General features: G+C 43.5%; 1 protein-coding gene across 27 annotated transcripts in view; it reads right to left on the bottom strand.

Annotated features, from left to right (window-relative positions):
• The window catches only part of CLASP2 (cytoplasmic linker associated protein 2), a 2,478,243-nt gene that overhangs the window by 2,158,667 nt on the left and 298,810 nt on the right, over nt 1-20,766 (bottom strand). For all 27 annotated transcript variants that reach the window (XM_069613152.1, XM_069613157.1, XM_069613154.1 and 24 more), the window contains exon 5: nt 15,452-15,527. In XM_069613152.1, the coding sequence (XP_069469253.1) occupies nt 15,452-15,527 (76 nt within the window). The remainder of the gene's footprint in view (nt 1-15,451; nt 15,528-20,766) is intronic.

The raw sequence follows: 20,766 nt of genomic DNA on the forward strand, positions 1-20,766 counted from the left end.
AGATGGATCTGCACATGAAAATAAGCGTCCTTGAGGTCGAGAGACACCAACCAGACCTGAAGTTGAAGGGCCTGGAGGACTTGAGAAAGAGTAACCATCTTGAACTTGTCCTTCCTGAGGAGTTTGCTCAAACCGCCAGAGTCCATGATGGGTCTCAAACCCCCACCTTTCTTGGAAATCAAAAAATAAGCGGAATACCATCCCGTGTTCCTCTCCGCTACAGGCACCAGTTCTATGGCGCCTTTCCCCAGCAGGGATTGAATTTCCTGCACAAGGAGCGGATCCGGACTCTTCAAAGAGATTCCCCAGTGGATTGTCGCGAGGCCTCTGCCGGAAAGGAAGACAGTAGCCGTGGGCTATGATCTCCAGAACCCACACATCTGAAGTAATGGCACGCCACTCTACAAGATGCTGCGCCAGCCTTCCCCCAACTGGCGAAGAATGGGACATGGCCTCATGACTGAGCTGAAGCGGCTGCGGTGTTGCCTGAGGGCAAAGAGGCAACAGCCCGAGCGGCCTTGGCACCTCAAGTACCTTGTTTTCCACCTCTGGCACTCCTACGGTGGGCCCTTTGACTGGCAGCTCCTCTCGCTTTACCAAAGGATGAATAATAACGGAAGGAACCTCCCCTCCATTGCTGTCCCCTAGGACGAAAAGGCGGAGGTTGTCGAACTGCAGCGCCCAACGGCTTCGATGCAGCTTTGGAAGTCTGCAACCTCTCAAGGCTCTCGTCAGCCTTGCTGCCAGAAATATGTCCCCCGTCAAAGGACATGTTGAAGAGCCGGGCCTGCACATCAGGAGCAAACCCCGACTTCCGCAACTACGCAAACCTGCAGATTACAGTGCTCGCCGCCATGGACCGGCTGACGCAATCTGCCATGTCCAAACCCGACTGGACGGCCTCACACATGGCATCCTTGCCATCCTGGACCATAGCAAGGAAACCTTCCCGTTCGTCCCCTTTGGGAATATGTTCAGACGCTAAGGAAACAAAGTTCCACAGAGTGTGCGTGAAACGCGACAAGGCACATACGGAGTTGGCCGCCTGAAGCGCCATACCCCCTGAAGAAAACACTTTCTTCGCACAACCATCAAAACGCTGGTCGTCCCCATCAGGAGGGATGGTAGGATACGACGCCTGCTTTGCTGGGGCCGTAGCCGCCTGCATCACCAAACTCTCCGGAGTGGGGTGCTTGGTCAAGTAGCAGGGGTCGCTACTGGCTGGGCGGTATCTTCGCGGCAAAGACTTGCCCACTGCCGGGAGACTCTCCGGAGCAGTCCAAGCCGCTGCCACCCTCCTTTCTAGAGCCATATGGAATGGCAGTACCGGGTCAGTTGGTGGTCCTTGGTCGAGGATATCCGTAAGGTCATCCTGAAGAAAATCCCCTGGAGGAGCAGACCACCCCAAGTACTCGGTGACCCTAGACATAAGGCGCCGGTACGAGGAGTCGGCAGAAGTGCCAGGCTCAGGCCTACAAAACTCCACCTCCGGAGAGGGGTCCAGACCACTGGTGTCGTGCAGGGACTGACGCAGGTCCTCAATTTGGCTATGGTCCGAGAGAATCTCATCTGGCACCGTATCAGGAACCATGCCATCATCAGAGCCCTCATCCACCTCTGAAATGTACTCAAGATGGCGGTAAGAGGCCACAGAATGGGGAACAAAGCCGTGCTTGACCTTGGCCAGAGCCTTTCTAGGGGGTTCCACTGTGCCTCAGGGTACCCCCGTCAAAACAGCCTCGAAAGGTGTTAAGGAGAATTCTCTGTTTAGGCTGAATTTCCTAACCTAGTGAGTCCCCCAGCAGCTTTGCCGGATTTCTGGAGTTTTTCTCCTGCCAAGAGTGAGTCTCTTTTCCTCACACTCTTGGACATGATTTGAGGGGTTCCTTTGACTGTTAATGTGTTTTATGGGCTATGAGGTCTTTTACTCCATAAGGTCTCATGTGTTTTTACCATGTGTGTTACACAGCACCCTCAGTGCAGTGACACAGGGGTGTCAGTGACACCCCACCATAGACTCCATACCCTGGGACTGACTATTGTCTCCCAGGGCAGGTAAAGTCACCAATGGCTTTACTAGTCCCAAATTATGAACAGAAACCAGTACAAACCATCATAGTGTGAACGTACTCGTAGGGGCATTTCGATTGCCCCGGGGTCTGTTATTCGAGGAGGCACGTCTCCGTCCCCCCTGATCGAGTTTTGGCTGTTGGCAGTGGATACTACTTTTTATATTCGACCGCAAATATATCTCTATGGGATTTTCCCATTGTTCGAGGCTACCAACTTTAATTATTTAATTCCTATAGCCTCGAACATACCGCTGGGTTATTTATTTAATATTAATTCACCGGTTGGTATTTTTTGCCAGAACTTGATTCTAAAATGGCGCTTGTGTACTCTTCTGTGACTCCAAGCTAAGTCGAGCCCTTTGTTCCACTTTTTGGCGGGCTTCTCCACAGAAGCCTCCAAAAGTGGTGCCAGTCTGGGTACCACGGGGGTTTTGGAGGGGGTTTAGGGACCCTAGACTGAGTTGCCTTGGCAACTCAAGTCGCACTCTTGTGTGATTGGCCCAAGTGGTGAGCCGGCTGGTTCACCACTTAGCATGTTTGATTGACAGCTAGGCTGAATGAATGGGGTTTCTTGCATAAAAGCAGGGCTTTTGGGGCTGGAACTTCAGAAGTCGCCACAGGACCTGTGAATTCGAAGAGGGAGAAGCTGAGCCGACCTGCAACGACGACACCACCGGTGGAGCCCTGCTGAACCGTCACACCACTTCCCGACGAAAGAGGGGATCTTCTTGCCGGAGAGTCTCTTCCCCTTAAACTGGTGGGGACAACCAGTTGGCTTTCCTTTTCGCCTACCAGGACGTCTAGTGGTCGAATTGCCCGTGCCAAGCACCCCGGCAACCGGATAGCCACTTACCACTGAACCGCAAATAAAAGGACCACTCCTTTAAATCGAGAAACTCCGCGGCTGGTTTCTTTCCTGGCAGTACAACGACCCCATGCTTTCCTCCCCGATGAGATCTTCTCTTCTGCCGGACGAAGCACCAACTCGCAACCACTGCCAGGAACAACTGCCCCCGCTGGAGTGTTCTCACCATTTCAAGGTACTGTGTTCGCCTGGCCTCCCTTTCTATAGATTGCTACAAGGTGACAGTAAATACTTAACCTTCTAAACTGGGTTGGCCTCTTGACCATCTAACTGGTCCCTTTCTTTTGGTCCAACTTCTTTCTGAACCTTTGAGACTTTTGTGCACTTTTCAACCGTGTGACCTCTTAAAGTGGATCAGACTTTCTGAACCCTAACTTCACGGTTTGATACTGCATCCCTCTCTTGCTGTGTTCTTTTGAAAGTATTGGGATCTGTTTCAATTTATGCTCTGCCTTTCTCTCCCTTTTAAACCAAATTATTAGAGTGCCATCTGCGTTAAGCGCTCACCGCTCTCTGAAAATAAGTGGGGCTTTACTTAAGACTTGTCTAATATTCTTTTAAGGGAGTGTATATACTTTAGTAACTGTGTTTTTGAACTTGCTTGAGATTAGTGCCAGTGTGTTTTCTTAGATGTGTTTTTAAATAAATTATATATCTTTTACACCAAAGCTCTGGTCAGTGTTTGCTTGTTCTACTGTGTGTACCTGCCCTATTGTGTATGCTCTATATACTGCCTAACTCTTCTTGAGAGAAGTCTGACTGCTCAGCCACAGCTACCAGGTAAATCTGGGTGGTGCAGACTGCTACCAATTGGGTTTACTGCTAACTCCTGTAGTCCTAAACTTTTTGCAGTGGTCCCTAAGGGAACTGCACAGGTTTCTGCCTAACAAAAGGCGTCAAGGGCGTCGAGTGAATCGGCGTCGAACGCGGCGCCGACAGCATCGACACAGGCCTCGAGGGCAGAGCCCCGAGCGTGTCCCTCGACAGCCTGGGTGCCGATAGCGTCGACAACTTCTTCAGAGGCAGAGCCTCGAAAGAGTCCATCGACGACCTCGGCGCCACAGGCGTCGACGTCTTCCTCAAAGACACCACAGGTGCACACGGTATCGAGCTCGTCGAGGAACGGGACCTGGAACAGGCATGACGAGAACGATTCCCCTTGTCCGAGTAGGACCTTTCCAGCAAATTGTGCCGACCACCCAAGCCCGAAGGCGTACGAGCGGTGTCTCTCGACCGATCACGACCGACCCCACTCGGAGGCGCGGACGGACCAGTGCCCTGCGATTCGAGAATCTCTAGCATTTTCTTACAGAAGGAAACCCATTCCTCCGGCGTCGCATGCTTGGTGGGATAAGCGACCCGCCGACGGGCGGAGTCCTCGGATGAGGACGGGGAAGGCGAACGATGACGGCGCTTCCGGGAGTGCCTCGAAGAGGCAGAGGAGTGGCGGGACCTAGTCCGGGACCGAGACCCCCTGGACTTCCGACGATGCGGAGAGTCGCCCCTCGAATCGTCCGTCAAAAGCCCCGCAGACCTCGACTTCCGTGGCTTGGACACCTTACCTACCAACAATTTCTTCTTGCGCTCCCGCAAGGCTTTGGACGTAAGCAACTGGCAGTCGACACAAACATCCGTGTCATGGGCCTCCCCGAGGCACCAGAGGCAGGCGTTGTGCGAGTCCGTCACCGACATCTTGGACCCACAGTCCCCGCACTTCTTAAAGCCCGGACGCGGGGTGGAAGACTAGGTAGACATCACGAAGGATAACTTCGCAAACAGGTTCGAAGAACCGAAAGAACAGAAACTCCAAACAGTCGAGGCGCGCCGAGATCTCCGAAGCGAACATGTTCGCGGAAAAAACGGAACTGAGGCTACGGGCGTCGTGCGTCCTACTTATAACATCCAGTGATGACAGACGTCGGAGAAGGTCCTCGAGGGCGGCGTATAGACGTCATCGACGCAGGACGCAGACGCCAAAAGATTTTCCGAAGCAGCAAAGCTGTGGTGATTACTGGAATAGATATGGAATACGGAGGACCCAATCCCCTCGAACTACTGTATACCTTGCTTATCTTGTGCCACTCTAATCTCTGAACTATCCCTACTTTCATATCCAGTAACAGTGTAAAAATCTTTAGTGCCATCTTATTCTGTCTAGTTGCTAAAGCACCATTTTCATAGTCATCTTCAGTTGTGTAACTCTGATCCATAAATCCCAATTTGAGTGTTTGGACTGGTGCCGCCGGGGAAGGTGATGGGGATCTGTTACTGAAATCATGAATCAGTCTCAGAGCTTACTTCGTCCCGACTTGGTTGCCTAGCCTGAATGCTCCAGCCTTGAATGAAAGCATAAGCCATATTTTCAGATTCTAAACTTAAGTCCTTGTCGAAGGTCGTATCTTTATTTTCGAAAAACACCTCTCACTAAAACCTCCATAACTCCCTCAGTTTTTAAGATAGGTACAAATGGGAGTTGAAATTTCATTTAACATCCTCAGCTACATTCACAACTCAAAATCGCATTGCAAAACATTGCGGTTGACCCATTTTTATTAAAAATCACAAGTTAAGGTTTGCCGCGAATTTTGACATTTGGAAAAGTTTTACATGTGTGAATTACAGTTAAATTATTTCCCACTTGGCCTTTGGGATCCCAACTGTTTCCTTTTGATTAAATCATTGCTTGTGTTTGCTTGCATCTGTTCAAAGCGGCTCCCGTAGGAATTTATAATTAAGCATTTTTTTACATAGTTTGTGTTTTTGCTCAGCCAATTTCAAAGCCATTCTGACAGTGAAAAGTCAAATCCGTATTTCTCTTGTGTTTAAAGGGGGAAGGTGGGAGTGATATTTGGTTTGGTCTGTGTTATTCCCAAGTACCTGCTCTCTCCTCACATCTATTTAAATTGCCTATTGGTGGGTTGAGGGGTGTTGCAGGGGGAACCTCTAACCCTAGTGCAATCTGTTCCAAACAACCCAAAAGTATTATTTTCTTTGCTGCATTCTTTGTGTTCATTACTTGATTCCTAGTGCATTAAATATATTATTCATTGTTCCCGTCACCCCATTGGTGATTGTTGTTACCTATTAAAACTATATTGTGATTTTAAATTCTAAATAAACAAATATTTACCTTTACAACTAGCCTGATTCCTGGTTCAGTGTAACCTGGGGGGTATTTTGAGAAGGGTGCGATATGAGTGGTATATCATTCAGAATAATGAACTTATAGATAAAAATAAATAAGGATTTCATTTGCACACTACATGCTGGGTGAGCCTTGGGTGTGTGCCTGATTGAATTCACTTACAGAACTACAAAAAATGTGCACCTTTCTCATGCGCACACAGTTGCATACTACGGGGGCTGCAGGGGTTTCCCCGGCAATCCCTGCTTACTATACTACAAAGTACAGTGAGCGAGGGTATAGTGTACTGTAAAGTATAGTGAGCGGGGTGTTGCGGGGGAAACCTCTGCAGCCCCCTTTTTTTTTCTCTGCGGGTGTGCTGCGGGGGTGTCCCCCACAACACCCCACTCACTATACCACACAGTATAGTGAGCGGGGTGTTGCAGAGGACACCACTGCAGACCTGCATTCTTTTTTATTTTATTTTTTACTTACCTGCAATGCTACCACCAAAGGTTCGACTTTTTGGTGGTAGCATTTTTCGGTCATATTGTATGGTCGGACCTTTTTTTCTTTTTTCGGTCCAATCGTACAATACCTCCAGAAATGTATATAAAATGTATATCCAATTGATATACATTTCATATATTTTTAAAAATGAAATGTGAATCAAAACGATCAGGGGCTTTAGCAAAAATATTCGGGGTATAATCAAAATGATATAACATTTAAATGCAAAACATGTTAGGGGCTTATCAGATTGATATCAAAAGGGGTCAGGACTATGGACACAAGGGGGCGTGGCCACCGGTCAAATTTAAAATTGTGGTAAAAAGGGGGTGCCTAGTACTACCAACTACACAACAAATTAGGTTTTAAGATTAAAGGAGTCAATGTTGCCCACCTGGCCTAGCCCCAGAGGCCATCTTCTTCCTCCCCTCCTCCTCCTCCCTCACTACACTTGTTTGCCTCCAATCTACCCCGCACTCCCATAACACTATTCATCTCACCCAGCCCCACCAACAACACATCCCCGCTCATACCCACTCCCCCTGCACCCCACAATTCTTGTTTACTGTACTTGCACGATCTGAATGACAATGTCGAGTATGGACGTAATTGTTGTTTTTACTTTCCCGGCCCACCTCACCCCCCCCCCCCTTCTTGTCTTTTTTAAATAAAAAATTATTGGTTTAATCAAACCTTTAAAAAGGAAGATGACATCACATTTAACTTTTCATATACATAAATAACGTGAATTGGGAATAAAACAAAAAAGCAAAATTAAGAAATTTAAACAATCAAAATAATTAAAAAAGAAAAAATAAATAATAATGAGCACTGAATTGGGCAAAATACATCACAAATCACAAGCCAATATTTAAGTCCATTTTTCGTGTGATTTGGCCAATTCCTCATCAATGTTTTTTTAGGAGAAATGTCAGAGCATATGTTAATTTATTATTTACCTCTGTAAAACATTCCACCCACCATTCTTCCATGGTATGAAAAGGTTTATTTGCCACAATTGATTCAAACAGTGTCATTCTTAAGGTGGAGAAAGCTTCGCAGGTAAGAACCAAGTTTTTGATGTTCTCTTCAAAATGGTCACAGAATCTACATTTCGGATTCAACTTCTCATATTTGGTCCATCGCATAATTAGTTCTTTAGTCTTAAATTGATTCAGCCTGAATTTCATGAGCAAGATTTTTTTTTTTTATCTGGACATTTTTCAAGGTATTTTTAAGTCTAATTGTACGCTTTTCCTTCACAGGGAACATTCTTCAAGAGCAAATAATTAGCTCTTTTTGTGCAAGTATTTATCCAATCGGTTTCCCACAACTATTTCTTTACGGCATCTGGGTTTTCATTCAAAGTGATTATATCACTATTTATGTCCGTTAGGATTTGGTGACATTGATTCATCCAGGCTGAAGTCAACCAAATCATGTAGAATTTTCATTTACGTGCACCATTTGGCAGGATTATCTTGCGAAGGATTGACAAGGTGTTACATGTGACTCTTGCATTTACTGAAATTAGCCCCAATTCGTATCTTATTACAGCTGCTGGTATTCCTCTAGCAACATTCAAAATTCTTCCCCATAAGAGGTTTTCAATGTTATCCCACAATTTTGCGGGACATCCAAAGACAGTTTCGGCGCCATAGATTAAAGCTGGGACTGCCTTTTGTTTATAAAATTTCAAAGTGGGAACTAATGAAAACCTACCATATTTTTTATCTAAGGCCATAGCTTGAGCACTTAATTGACGACATTTTGATTCGGTTTTCTCAACCCGGTTATGATCATTTATGTTGGAATTTAGCCACATACCCAGGTATTTTACCTGTTTTACCTGTTGAAGTGGTTCGCCATCAAGGTGCCAGATGAATTTCTTAGATGTACTTTTGGTCAAGTTTTGTAATGTTAAAATGACGGACTTGCTTGGATTTATCTTGAGCCCATTAGCTTGGACATATTGTTCCAACACATGAAGTTTCCGTTGTAATCCAATGGGTCTAAGGTCCATTAATACCAAGTCATCTGCATATAGAATACCATTCAAAGCAGAATCCATTATTTTAGGATCAAATCCTTTTGCTTTCCCAAGAGCTTCACCGATGTCGGAGATGAAAGCATTAAAAATTATGGCCGCAAGAGGACACCCTTGCTTAACTCCACAGTAGGTGCAAATGGGTTCCGATAAAGTGCCGCTTGCATCTAACCGAATATAGATTTTAGTGTTGGTATGCAAATCCTTGATCGCATGTAAAAGGCTATTGGGACAATTCCAGCTTTTTAATTTTGTCCAAAGGATTTCTCTGTCTATGCTATCAAAAGCATGAGACAGGTCAACAAATGCAAGGTACACTTTAGATTTTTTCATAATCATGTCCATTTTCATTAAATTGATGAGTATTAAATTTAGGCAACAGCCAACACCCTTCACAAACCCACTTTGTCTAGCATCAATATGATTACTTAGGACTAGCCATTCCATCAATTTATGCTGAAGTTGTGTTGCATAAATCTTGCCTATTACATCTAGCAAAGCAATAGGTCTACAGTCCATTGGGTTTGATCGGTTGCCCTTTTTAAATATAGGAACAATGGCTTTTTTCCATCACGCAGGGGTAGCACCTTTCATGGCAATTTTATCAAACAAAACCTCACAAAACTCGGCCCAGGCTTCCGGATCAGATTTAGACATAGCATTAGTTATGCCATCCGGACCTGGTGCCCGAGAATTCGAAAGTTTTTTGATGCCTGACAGAATGTCATCCTGATCAAACTGGATGTCCCAATATGGGAGGGCTGGTATCAGAGGGTCAGGAATATTGCCTTTTTTTGAGAACAGGATTGAGAAATGCTAAATCCATTTTTTTTCAGTGACCATGTTTTTGTTCGAAGCCATCTGTGTTCCAGATTCATTGTTGATAATTGACCAAAAGTCTGAAGAATTTTTCTCTTTTAGCGACTTCATTATTTTCTCTGCATCATGTTGTTCAGTTAGGGCCCGATGTGCCATCAGCCAATTTTTTATAGTTTTGTTTGATCTTTTTCCTCATCTTAAGCTGGTCCACTTTACTGTCATTTTTTAGTTGTCGCAGGGCCCTGCGCATTTCTCTTTTTCTTATGACAATTTCAGGATTGTAAATATGTGAATATTTTTGAGACTGAATCCCATTCGGATTTCTCAAGATCTTATATTGTTCTAACAAAGGGGTATAATCGACACCCAACAAGTCAATGTGTTTCTCATATTCATTTTTCAATATATTCACTTGCTGTGAATTGAGTTTTAATCTATTACCACTGCAATTTGGTGTTATATTCCACTTCCATGTTGTTGATAACAATTGCTGTGGCATTTCGAGAAGTGCCGTTATATTTTGGTCGCTGACTTGTGCGTTATGAACTTCGAATTTCAGAATCCATAATGATAGATTTTCAGATACAAAAATGTAATCCAAAACAGAGTTTTGTTCTCTCCTTTGCCAGGTTGATTTGGCGGGTATGTCTCCCTCGACATTACTGTTCAGCCTAGAGATTCTCCGTAAGGTTAGTTCTTCAGACCATTTTTGTATCAAGTTCTGTTTCCTTGGAGGTTCATTCTTACCTCCCTCTATAAAATCTAAATTGAAATCTCCACATACAATCAGGCCAGCACTGCTGTCTTTGATCATCAATTTGTCAATTATGTCCATAATTTGTTCAACAAAGGCCAATGTACCTGCTTTGCCATGATGCCAATACAGATTTATAATAAAGAGTGTCAGATGTTTGTTATCGTCATTATCATTCCTTGTAACGGTAACAACTTGAATATATGATGATATAGTGTTGTACTCTACCACTCTGCAATCAGAAGCTTTTTTCACAAGAGTGAGAAGGCCTGTGCTTGGGCGCCCCTTATTTCCTTTAATAGCGGGATTAAATGCTATTTCAAAGTTCTCTGCAATGGGACACATATCTAACCAAGTTTCTTGTAGGCATATTAGATCTATCTCACTAACCCATTTTCTCACCATTTATATTGCCATTTTTTCCTTGAACTTTGGAAATATTTCCCTTCCCTTTAAGGGAATTGCGATCTGCAGGTACGTTATTGGCAACGTTTTTTTTTTGTACCAAACAGTGTATCCTCTTCTAATATTTTTTGAATCTTCATGTTTGTAATTAGAAGCCCTATTCATTATTGGGATTATGTTACCTTGATTTAACAATATTGATGTGATTTTTTTCCTTTTTTCGTCTAAGGTTTTAAAGGGGCTCACTATTTGTTCCTGTGAATCAGAATTTTTTTTTTTTGTTCGATCACCCATTCACAGAGACACCCAGTTGATGAAACATCTTTCCTTATCGTTTCGACAGGCCCAGACGAGTTCTTAGTCAGAGCCGGTTCAATTGCTACCTTTTCCATATCATATCCTGTTTTTTTGATTTCCTGTAGATCTTCGTATGTTGAAAGATTCATTAATGCTTCAATGTCAGTTGCTTCAGACTCCATTACTGAGTCTTGATCTGAAATGGAAGATATGGGTATTTCCTTTTGCATTTCCTGATCTTTCAAAGGCATTTTGTTTGGATTTTCTTTGTTAGAGTACCCATCATGATTATTTTGCAAAGTGCCGCAGCGGTTGGCTGATACATTAACAATAACTGATTTCAGATTTCTTAAGAAAGCTTGTGCCCCCATTTGGTATTTTCCCTTTTTTTTTTATTTCTTTTTTTGCAAAACTCCCTTTGGAACTTGTTTTGATTTGTTTTTTGCAAATATATCGAACAGCACCTTAGGTACTTCTCTATTTTTTTCTTGCAGATTTTTAATCTTGCTTGTTGTATCCTTATTCATCTTTTTTGCTTTGTCTTTTTTTTTTTTTTTTTTTTTTTAGCCTGGATCTTCATTTGAGCTGTCAATAGCGTTTGTTTTAGTTTGAACTTCGCTGGCATTTCGTCCATCTTTTATTTCAATTATTTCAATTACTTCCTCTACTTGGGATCTTTCCAAGCTTGCAGTATTTCCACTCAGCTTAGATTTTGGGGTACAAACACGCTCATTTGCTGGATCGTCTTATTATTTTTTGGCATATCCAGCCTTTTCTCTTGCAGACCATTTACTAAGATCTCGCGTTCAGCCCTGGGTGCAGTAAAGGATTCCTCTGAAAGTGGGAAGCACCCTCGCCAGACTTTTCCTTTGTCTTTTTCTACAAGTGAGGTTAAATTCTCTATCTTTTTCCAAGTGCGAAGTTTCTTTCTTTTTGTACACCAGTTCAATATTTCCGCACTCAGAATTTTGTTGGACTGCGGGCAGGTGATATTTTTCCATATTAGGAGCATTGCAACAGCTATCTAAACTGTCGCTGCTATTTACATCATCCTTTAAGGCAGTCAGATGAGGTTTGTTGAAAAGTTTTAGGGCTTCTCGAGCAACTTCAGCTATTAATTTTTTGTCCTCACGTGAATTGTGATTAGTATCTAGAATTAGATTGAAAAAGTTTGCATTTTGAGTTTTTTCCTGTTTCAAATTATGATTTCTTTGTTGTTCAATTTCCATGTTAGCAACTTTGTTATTTAACAAAGCTATTAATGTAGTTAGATCTTTAATATTGCCATCCATTTGGTCATATAATTTGAGATACGGAGCAAGTACGATGTTCATCGTAGACATAATCACTGTTTGTATGTCCGGTATATTTGTTTCCGATATAGCATTTTTTTTTGTAAATAAGACATTTTCTTTTTCCAATGCGCACGTCTTATTTTAGGAAAAGGTCTTTCCATTATAGACGAGTCATCGATATCAGAAGTGGAAGAGGACGACGAAGATGAAATATTTCTTTTCTCATTAGCAGATGTTAAAATTTCGGTTAATCCTTTACTATGCGTTTTGTTTCTGCTTGCAGTTGCTGAAAATCTTACTGGTGAATGTAGCGTGTATAGCTGATTTGGAGTTCTTGTCTGAGCAGGCGATTTCGCCCGAAAGGCTATTTCTGCTTCTTTTCCTTTTGCGTGCAGGGCTATGGTGTACTTTATTTGTATCAAAATTTGCAGAGGAGTTTTTTTCTAGTTTCTAAGTTTTCCACATGTGCATCATCATGAGATAACAGCCGTGTCATAACGCTTCCTTTATTTTTAAGTAGATAAACTCTTTGATTTATTGTTAGTCCGGTTATTGAAATAGAAATTCATTTTTATTAGATCTTTCAAAAGTTTGTCTGCCACACTAATTGAATACCTTCTTTCATAGTTCGATTTTTCATTATTTAGGGAAAGCGTTTGCAGATCCAATGTATTGCAGTTGTCAAATTGAGGCTGTTTGTTGTCTATGATTTGTAAAGCATTTTTTGCAGTCATGTGAACTGTTCCAAGTTCAAGTCCATCTTGTCTCTGGTCAACACACATCAACTCTCCAGGATGTGGCAAAGTAATCAGTTGTTTGTCTCCATTTATACATTGTACAGTTTTTGCAGCCAGAACATGCAATTGAGTAAGGATATATATTGATGCCAGTTTTTCAGCGTCTACATTTTCATCAATTTGAAACTCAGAACACGAATAATATTTATGCCCTTGAGCTCCATCTTTAATGACAGTGCTCGATGCAGGCACAGTGCTAGTGATATATGGAGATTTGTTTTGATTGTTTCACTTTCAATTTCGGTGATAAAGCAGTCGTTATCATTTTCATTAATCAAGCTACTACTGATTACGTCAGCACCATTCTCATTCTGCTCATTCTGTTCATGCTCATTCTGCTCGTGCTCATGTTTATCATACTCACTGCACTCATCAGGCTCAATAGTCTCACTAATCTCACTAGACTTGCCATTCTTACAACACTCCTGCATACGATCCTGCATACAAATCACGGCGCTGCCGCCCATTAATGGATGCATCTTAGGAGTATGTATTAAGTCAGCAGTATTTCTGACAATTGAGGCAGTACTTAGGTTAATTGTATCAGCACCTATTATGGGTGCCGACGTTTTCCTTCTCACCGCGGGTTTGGCGAGTTCACCTCCTCCACGACGCAGGCCAGACCGAGTCTGCGACAGTTCCATTACTTCACTCGTTCCAGTAAGGGTAATTGAGTAACTCGCACTTGCTTAATAAGCAGGTGGAAAGACAAGAAAGAAAGCACGCCTTCAGGGTCTACAAAGCCAACGGATCAAAGGCACCAAAGACACACTAGACTCTGTGCCGACTACACTGCTACTTATGCATACAGATCCAAGGGCTCATGCCCCGCAGTCTCTGCAGCTAAAGTAGCTACTAGACCCGGTATTTAGTGCCCAAACTTCCTTATTTACATAGGTCAAAGGGCCAATACTAAAGTCCCTCATTTTCTGCTGCACGAACCCCCGCAGTTTACCACAAATTATTGCTTTATAGAGCGCCAGATTAAGTAGCCTTGGACGCTAATAACCTTAGTTTAACCACCTCTGGATAATTCCTCATATATAGGTCAATTATAAGTACTACCAAGTAGTCAACTTCACACATAGGTACAGTCATCTAGGCCAAAGGTAATATATCTTGACGGTCTTGACCATCAAAGGGCAGTTCCTTAACCCCCTTTGCCCCCTGCCCCCCCTGCTCTGCTGGTTAGCAGTGATCAATACACACTACGCAGTGACCCACCCTATCGCTAGCCAGCCATTTCTTTAAAACTTCCAGTACTTAAAAGTACTTACAAAGGGCCAGGCTGGGCACGGGACGCTGCAGGCTCAGCCCCAGTATCTGGCTTGCGGGGCGCAGTTGGTTCCCGGGCGTGTCACTGATCCCAGAGCTCGTGCCAGGTCCACAAACAGCACAGTCCCAAAAACGGCTGCAGGCGGCGTCCCCAGGCGCCGTCCTGTTTCGCAGCCTCACAGACGCTCACAGGCGCTCTCAACCGCTCTCCTTCACCTTACCGAGCTGGTAGCATCCGAGCTGCCTCAGACGAGATCTTCCGGAGTTCGAGTAAAGGACCCCACGATTCAAGTCCTTCAGCGCGAACGCGTATTGCAGGCAAGGAGTAAACAAAAAAAAACACCCGGAAAGACGTCAAGCCGCAGCGACTACAACGAGACGGACGAACTAGTCCGAGATCAGCCGCTTCAGAGTTTCATAGAAATGGGTTGGAGTAAGCACAAAGGGCCCCTGCCAAGAGCAACTTCTGAACCCACAAAGTCCCTAGCACTATCTCCCTTCTCAAGGCTTTAATCCTTCTATGTGCAATATAAACATCACAGTAAACTATGCAAGTGTCTTGTTGCACCTTGAACCATCATTTGCTGTATAGGCGCCTTATAAACACCAAATAAATATATTAACCTGACAACCTATTCAGCAGTATGAGCCAAGAGAGTAATTTATCTGAGCTAACTAAATCACCAGGAAATGATTCACTTAACTCCAATTACCAATGGCTACAAATAGCTGCCATAAGCATCTGAGCAGATAACTGCTTTATAAAGCGGTTCCATTTGAACACAGTTGTCTAATCGAAGGCGAATTTAATTCACCTGCAGTATGGCTTTTCCTGAAACATCACCGCCATGCTTTGCCCACAAGGCCCATACAAGACCTACCAAGGATGATTGCTTGTAATAGTTGGGGTGTGTTTATTTTAAGAATATAGTAGTACAGCAATGCACAAAGTACATACATTCTAGATTAATGTTAATAGAGTTAGCCTCGTTAGCCCGTGCAGAGCGGCAAAACAAGGAGGGGGAGAAGGTTTTGTAAATGAATACATGGTTGACTATAGAGCAGTGTCAGATGGGCGAGTCATCTATCTATAAAGACACAACGAATCACCATCAGTTTTATAAAGATATACATGAAATAAAGTAAATTCAAATATGAAATAGTACAAAAACATTTTGATAAAATCCTTACTTGGCTATTGGAATCGCCAAATACCGTGCATAAGTGTGGAACCAACTTGCTTAGAACCAACTGCTGTGCACCATAGCTGCAACATAAAAATGTAAAGATAATTACAAACTGCTAATAAATACATTACAATACAATACAATACATGAATGCATACGTTTGCGCACAATTACATACGATTAGGTTCTCCCGTCCGACTCGGAAACAATAGTATAGGTCCAATTCACAGACCACATGATGTTACATAAAATCCTGTTTTATAACTTAGCAAAACGAGGATAAAAGAGAAAACGAGGATAAAAGAAGAGCACAGGTGGAGGGTGTGGAGCGGTTGACCAGGATGAAAACTCTCTGGAACCGATTCATTTCTAACTCCACACGAATTGAAACAGTGGTTAGAAATGCCCATTTAAGCTGGATGAGATCACACAGCGATAAAGTGACCAATGAAAGACGGTCAATAGGGGATGATGTTAGTTTTGTGTAGCCCTCCAGAAGTTCTTAACTACAACTCCCATGGCCCTTCACTAATGGGTGAGGCTAATGGCAGTTGGACTCCAAAACGCATGGAGGGCTGCATATTAAGTAATCATGCTCAAAAACACATATGGAATAATAACTGATGTTGAACTTTAGCACATCAAATCTAATATAAAAAAAACACCAACAGCTATGTTTTTCTGGTTTCTCATCAGATCTGGTAAAGTTCAAGCCCAAGTCACTTAAGGTCGGCTGACAGGGTCTTATTATTGTGCACACTTACTGACCACTTCCAAAAACCACAACAAGATTGCTAGCTTCACATGTTTTTACAACAAGGCATCAATTAAAATGCATTGAAAGGGTCGTAAAATAATGCAATGACAGACTTCATTGCACAGCAACACAATCTGCGACCGATCACCAATTCTGCCATTATTGCCTTAATCACTTTTGCATGCAAGAAGAGAAGGGCATAGTTGATCCGAACAGAAGCTCAAGCGAACCAAGAAAGTGGCCTGAAGGGGCAAAGAGTAGTATTTTCTCCTTGTGACCTCTGGGCAGACATCCACAGCACGCTTTTCCTCCCCCTGGATCTGTAGCAGCCATTTAGATGTTTTGGCATTTCCATTTTCCCTTGTCTCTCCTTCACATTGCCCCATATTTCAGAAATGCTGTTCTACATATGAAAATGGATAACCAAACAGAGTGGGCAGACACTGGATACATAATCCTGGTTTAGGGTGTACATAAGCCAACCGGGGGTGCAGGGGTACACTGTGCAAAGCTGGCTGTGTGCAGAGTTGCACAAGTTAGTGCAGAGTGACTGTGGATTCGGGTGCAGTGTCATAATATTGTAGATAGCGTAATAAAATAAAATATATCACTAGTTGAAAATAGCGTTTTAAAAATTAAGTGTCTTTTAGACATTTGGCTGATGCTGGAGGATCGGGTCAGGTTCAAGGTGGCATGTCTCATGTTCAAATGTTTTATGACCTGGCACCAAAATATCTGAGTGCCTGGATCCACTGCGATCAACCAACTAGAAATCTCCGTTCGGGAGATAAATTGTTGATGAACATCCCCCGGACTAAACAGACTTCGAAGGGTGATAGGAGGTTCTCGGTGTTTGGCCCAAAGCTATGGAATCAGCTACAATTGACCATCCGGTCATGCCCATCGTTAGAAGGCTTCAGAAAAGCACTAAAAACCTTTCTAATCAAGTGAGCCAAAGTGATAACGGCCACAGCAGCTTCCTCAGTTAAAGTGCAAACTATAGCGAACATCTGCACCTGAATGCAGTTGATTCTGCCTGGTTTGCTTAAGAAAAACACAAAATCAAAATCAGAAAACCGTGACCTGAACAGGGTCAACTGCAACTCGTTTTTAGTACATGTGGAGTAAACGGGATAAAAAGTCAGGGTAAGCTGTGGGGGTAGAAGGAGGAAGGCTGTGCAGATTTGGTGCAGTTGATTAGCATGGAAAATCCCACACTGTCGTCAGCCCAACAGATGTTTATAAACTCACTTTTCAGGAAACCGACAAACAAGTTGAGCGATTGAAGGCAAAGTTATGTAACTTGTCTGGGTTCCATGTAATAATGTCGCCACAAAACTCTCGCCATGCAAAAATATCGGGGAACATTTTTTTTTAATTATTTTTTTTTTGTTTGCCCCTGTCCCCATATATATGGTCACCCATATAATATCGCAGCGACTTTTTCCAGGCAATATTATTTACGGCGACCATATATATGGGGATAATATTACCTGATACCCTTGCCTGTCCTATCGAGAGAGAGAAGGTACAGTCGCTACAGTAGAAGACCATAAGGACAGGTGAAGCAGGGTAGATTACTAGATCCCGTTCCGTCAGTTGGGGAGTATTAACAGTAATAAACATCCTGTGTGTTTCCTGCATAGGAGAATGCCTATAAACGAGAGGGGAGAGGCCTAAGCCAACATCGCCAACGAGTACATCATAAAGGCTTGTCCCTGCTCATTTGCACTGCAAAACGACCTGCGGCAGGAACTGTGAATCTCCTGCAGATGAAAATAACCTGACCATTGAGTTTCCGCTTACAGGGATTATGGGTCAGTCTGCTTAGCGGTTTACTCTGCAGTCCGCCATACATGCAAAGTGACCAGCGTAAAAATATCTAAACGTATGACTGAACTGCACAACTTCATTGCCAGAACAAATAGTGGCTGCAAGTGTGTTACATATTGTGTGGTCACTTTAAACATTGCAGCCACATTACAACACACAGGGCCTCATTACAAGTATGGCCGTCCGGAAATAAGGGTGCCGGTAGCAACGTACCGGCACCCTTTCTGGTCCGCCACACTACGAGAATGCAGGTATGGGCCACGGATACCCTGGCAGACATGACCTGCGGGAAATCAGGCCCATAGCCGCATGGGTAACACTGAAAAAACTGCACCATTAGCAACGGTGCATGTGCTTTAGTGTCCCCAATCCCATGGAGTCCAATCGGACTCCATGGGAATGGTGATTTACCATTCCGTCGCAACTTGTGATATCATGGTTGTACCGGGATATCAGGCAGCGAAATCAGTGTTCTGGGGTTGGCGGCAACCCGGCGGTAGCACCAGCGGGTTACCACCAACCTCGTAATGATGCCCACAATATGTAAAAGCAGAACTATTTCTTTCTCATGTGCGACTGAGGAAAGGCTTTCAGGTCCAAACGCTGAAAACGATGCTAAAGACGGCTATTATAAAGTCTATCCAGAAAGTTAATACTATCTTCCTTGTTATGGACTTGGAGAACAGTAAGAATTAGCTTGGCAACTCAAACTACCACAGGCAAAAGGCAGCCTCCAAGTCCCCTAATTTTAATACATTATGCTGCGGTCAGTTTCAACATGCAATTAATTGGATCAACAGTGAGACAATGTTACGCGAAACACAAACTATTCACAGTTCTATGGTTCAGTTGGGAGGCCTTTTCGAGAACACAGGTGTTAATGGAAACATGCTGGTTTATGGCATCCCAAGTGCAGCCAGCACCGTATCAAGACTTTTTCTTAGAACAAATAAGTTCATACATCCGAAGTGAGGTGGCGATTATCAGAAGGAAAATTATTATTTGGGATAATGTGGGTTGTGGGACATTGGGTGACTTGTTTGACCATTGGGTGACTTGTTTGTGAGTTCGATGATTTACAAGTAGTTAAGTCACTGCCAGGAAGACAATTCCTTACCTAGCCAAAATTTAAAGGAATTTGCAAAAAGTGGTGACATGACTTCCCAGCAGGAAGGATCACACAAATGTATAGATCACGGACCTCCCCACAACCTATTTAGATTGGGGGGAAAGGGTGAAATAAGGCTTGTGTTCAAGTCAAGTCAGTGTATCTAACCTGGGTGTAAAGAGTGCGCGATTCCCTACGGGGTCCAGATGATTCTAACCCAGGCAGAACGAGGGTACAACTCCCTACATCGTTTAGGGGCATATGTAATTCTGTGGGATTTTAAATGAAGGGAAGTTATGAATACAGGGAGTGCATTGGAAATGAAGCATATCATCATGTATTACCAGGTGTTTTGCCTGAATTTGTGGCAGAGGGCCTTTGTGATGTCATTAATCAAAGATGGCCGCTGCTACAATTTATGACTCCGAATTTGATCAATGTTTCGCAGAGGACCCGGAAAGGCTTTGTGGCATTATATTCTCTAAGCAATGTTTGGAACAAATACACCGACAAGGGTGAATAGATTACTGCCTGTACCATTGAGCAGCATGACTTGGAACATAAATGGGCTCCTCAATAAAACTAAGAGAGGCCTGATCGTTAATTTACTTAACCCCCATAAAACTGATATTGTTCTTCTACAGCAGACACATGTTGGCAACGATGTGTACCTTTCTGGGAAGAGCAAAATACTCAGTGGTGGAGCATGCAGGTTCAATAGGGGACTGGGAGTGTCTATATTAGTCCAGGAATTCCTGCCACTGTGTTTTACACAAGTGGAAAGATAAGAATGTCAGATATATATTACTCAAGGGAACTTTATGGGGGGAATCTATATATGTGTAACCAAGGTTTACGTCCCATCGACACTTCAGACGAAGATTCTCAATATAGTACAGCGGCTCATGGCCAAGCATGGGGGTGATAACAGTAGTTGGCAGGAACTTCAAGGATACAGCCGTACCGGAGAAGGATAGGTCGACGTACACTTGCAGGCCTGGCCGTCCCCACTCATGGAGGCTATGGTGTTGAGGGACACCTGCAAGATTTATACCCGAAGTACCAAGGCTTCTACTTTTATAATAACGCACACACTTCCTTCTAAAGGACTGATTACATTCTCCTTCTAGGTCCGATTGCGGGAAGGGTGTAATTGGCTAATTTCCTTCTGAGAGGCATTTCGGATCATGCCCCCTGGTTATTAAAATAGTGGGGAAGGGCTGCTGACAGATAGGGGATGGAGACTGTACACATTTTACCTCAACAAGGCCACAATTGCAGATTTGATAAACTAGGCCAGTATGATAGCATGGTACTTAGCAGAAATGAAACCGCTTGAAAGCAAACAACCCGATTTGTGGAGATTTTCAGAAAGGCAATTGAGTAGTAAGGAAGACAGATACCCTTTTGTGCTTTATGTTCAGAGGAAGCTTTAAATCATCAAAACAGGGCAACGAAAGTACTTGGTGCTGTGGTTAATATTACGCAAAAGAAACCAGATCTAGCACTATTCTTTATCCTCTCCTGAGCTGTCAAGGCTGTCTACAGAATGTGAGAAACCTGAGGGTGTTCTCAAAGGTAGTCCCTGGAGATTCATTGCTCAGGTGGCCATGGCAGGGCA

The sequence above is a fragment of the Ambystoma mexicanum genome, chromosome 5p, assembly GCF_040938575.1.
Source record: "Ambystoma mexicanum isolate Mex_15411 chromosome 5p, UKY_AmexF1_1, whole genome shotgun sequence".
NCBI classification, from domain to species: domain Eukaryota; kingdom Metazoa; phylum Chordata; class Amphibia; order Caudata; family Ambystomatidae; genus Ambystoma; species Ambystoma mexicanum.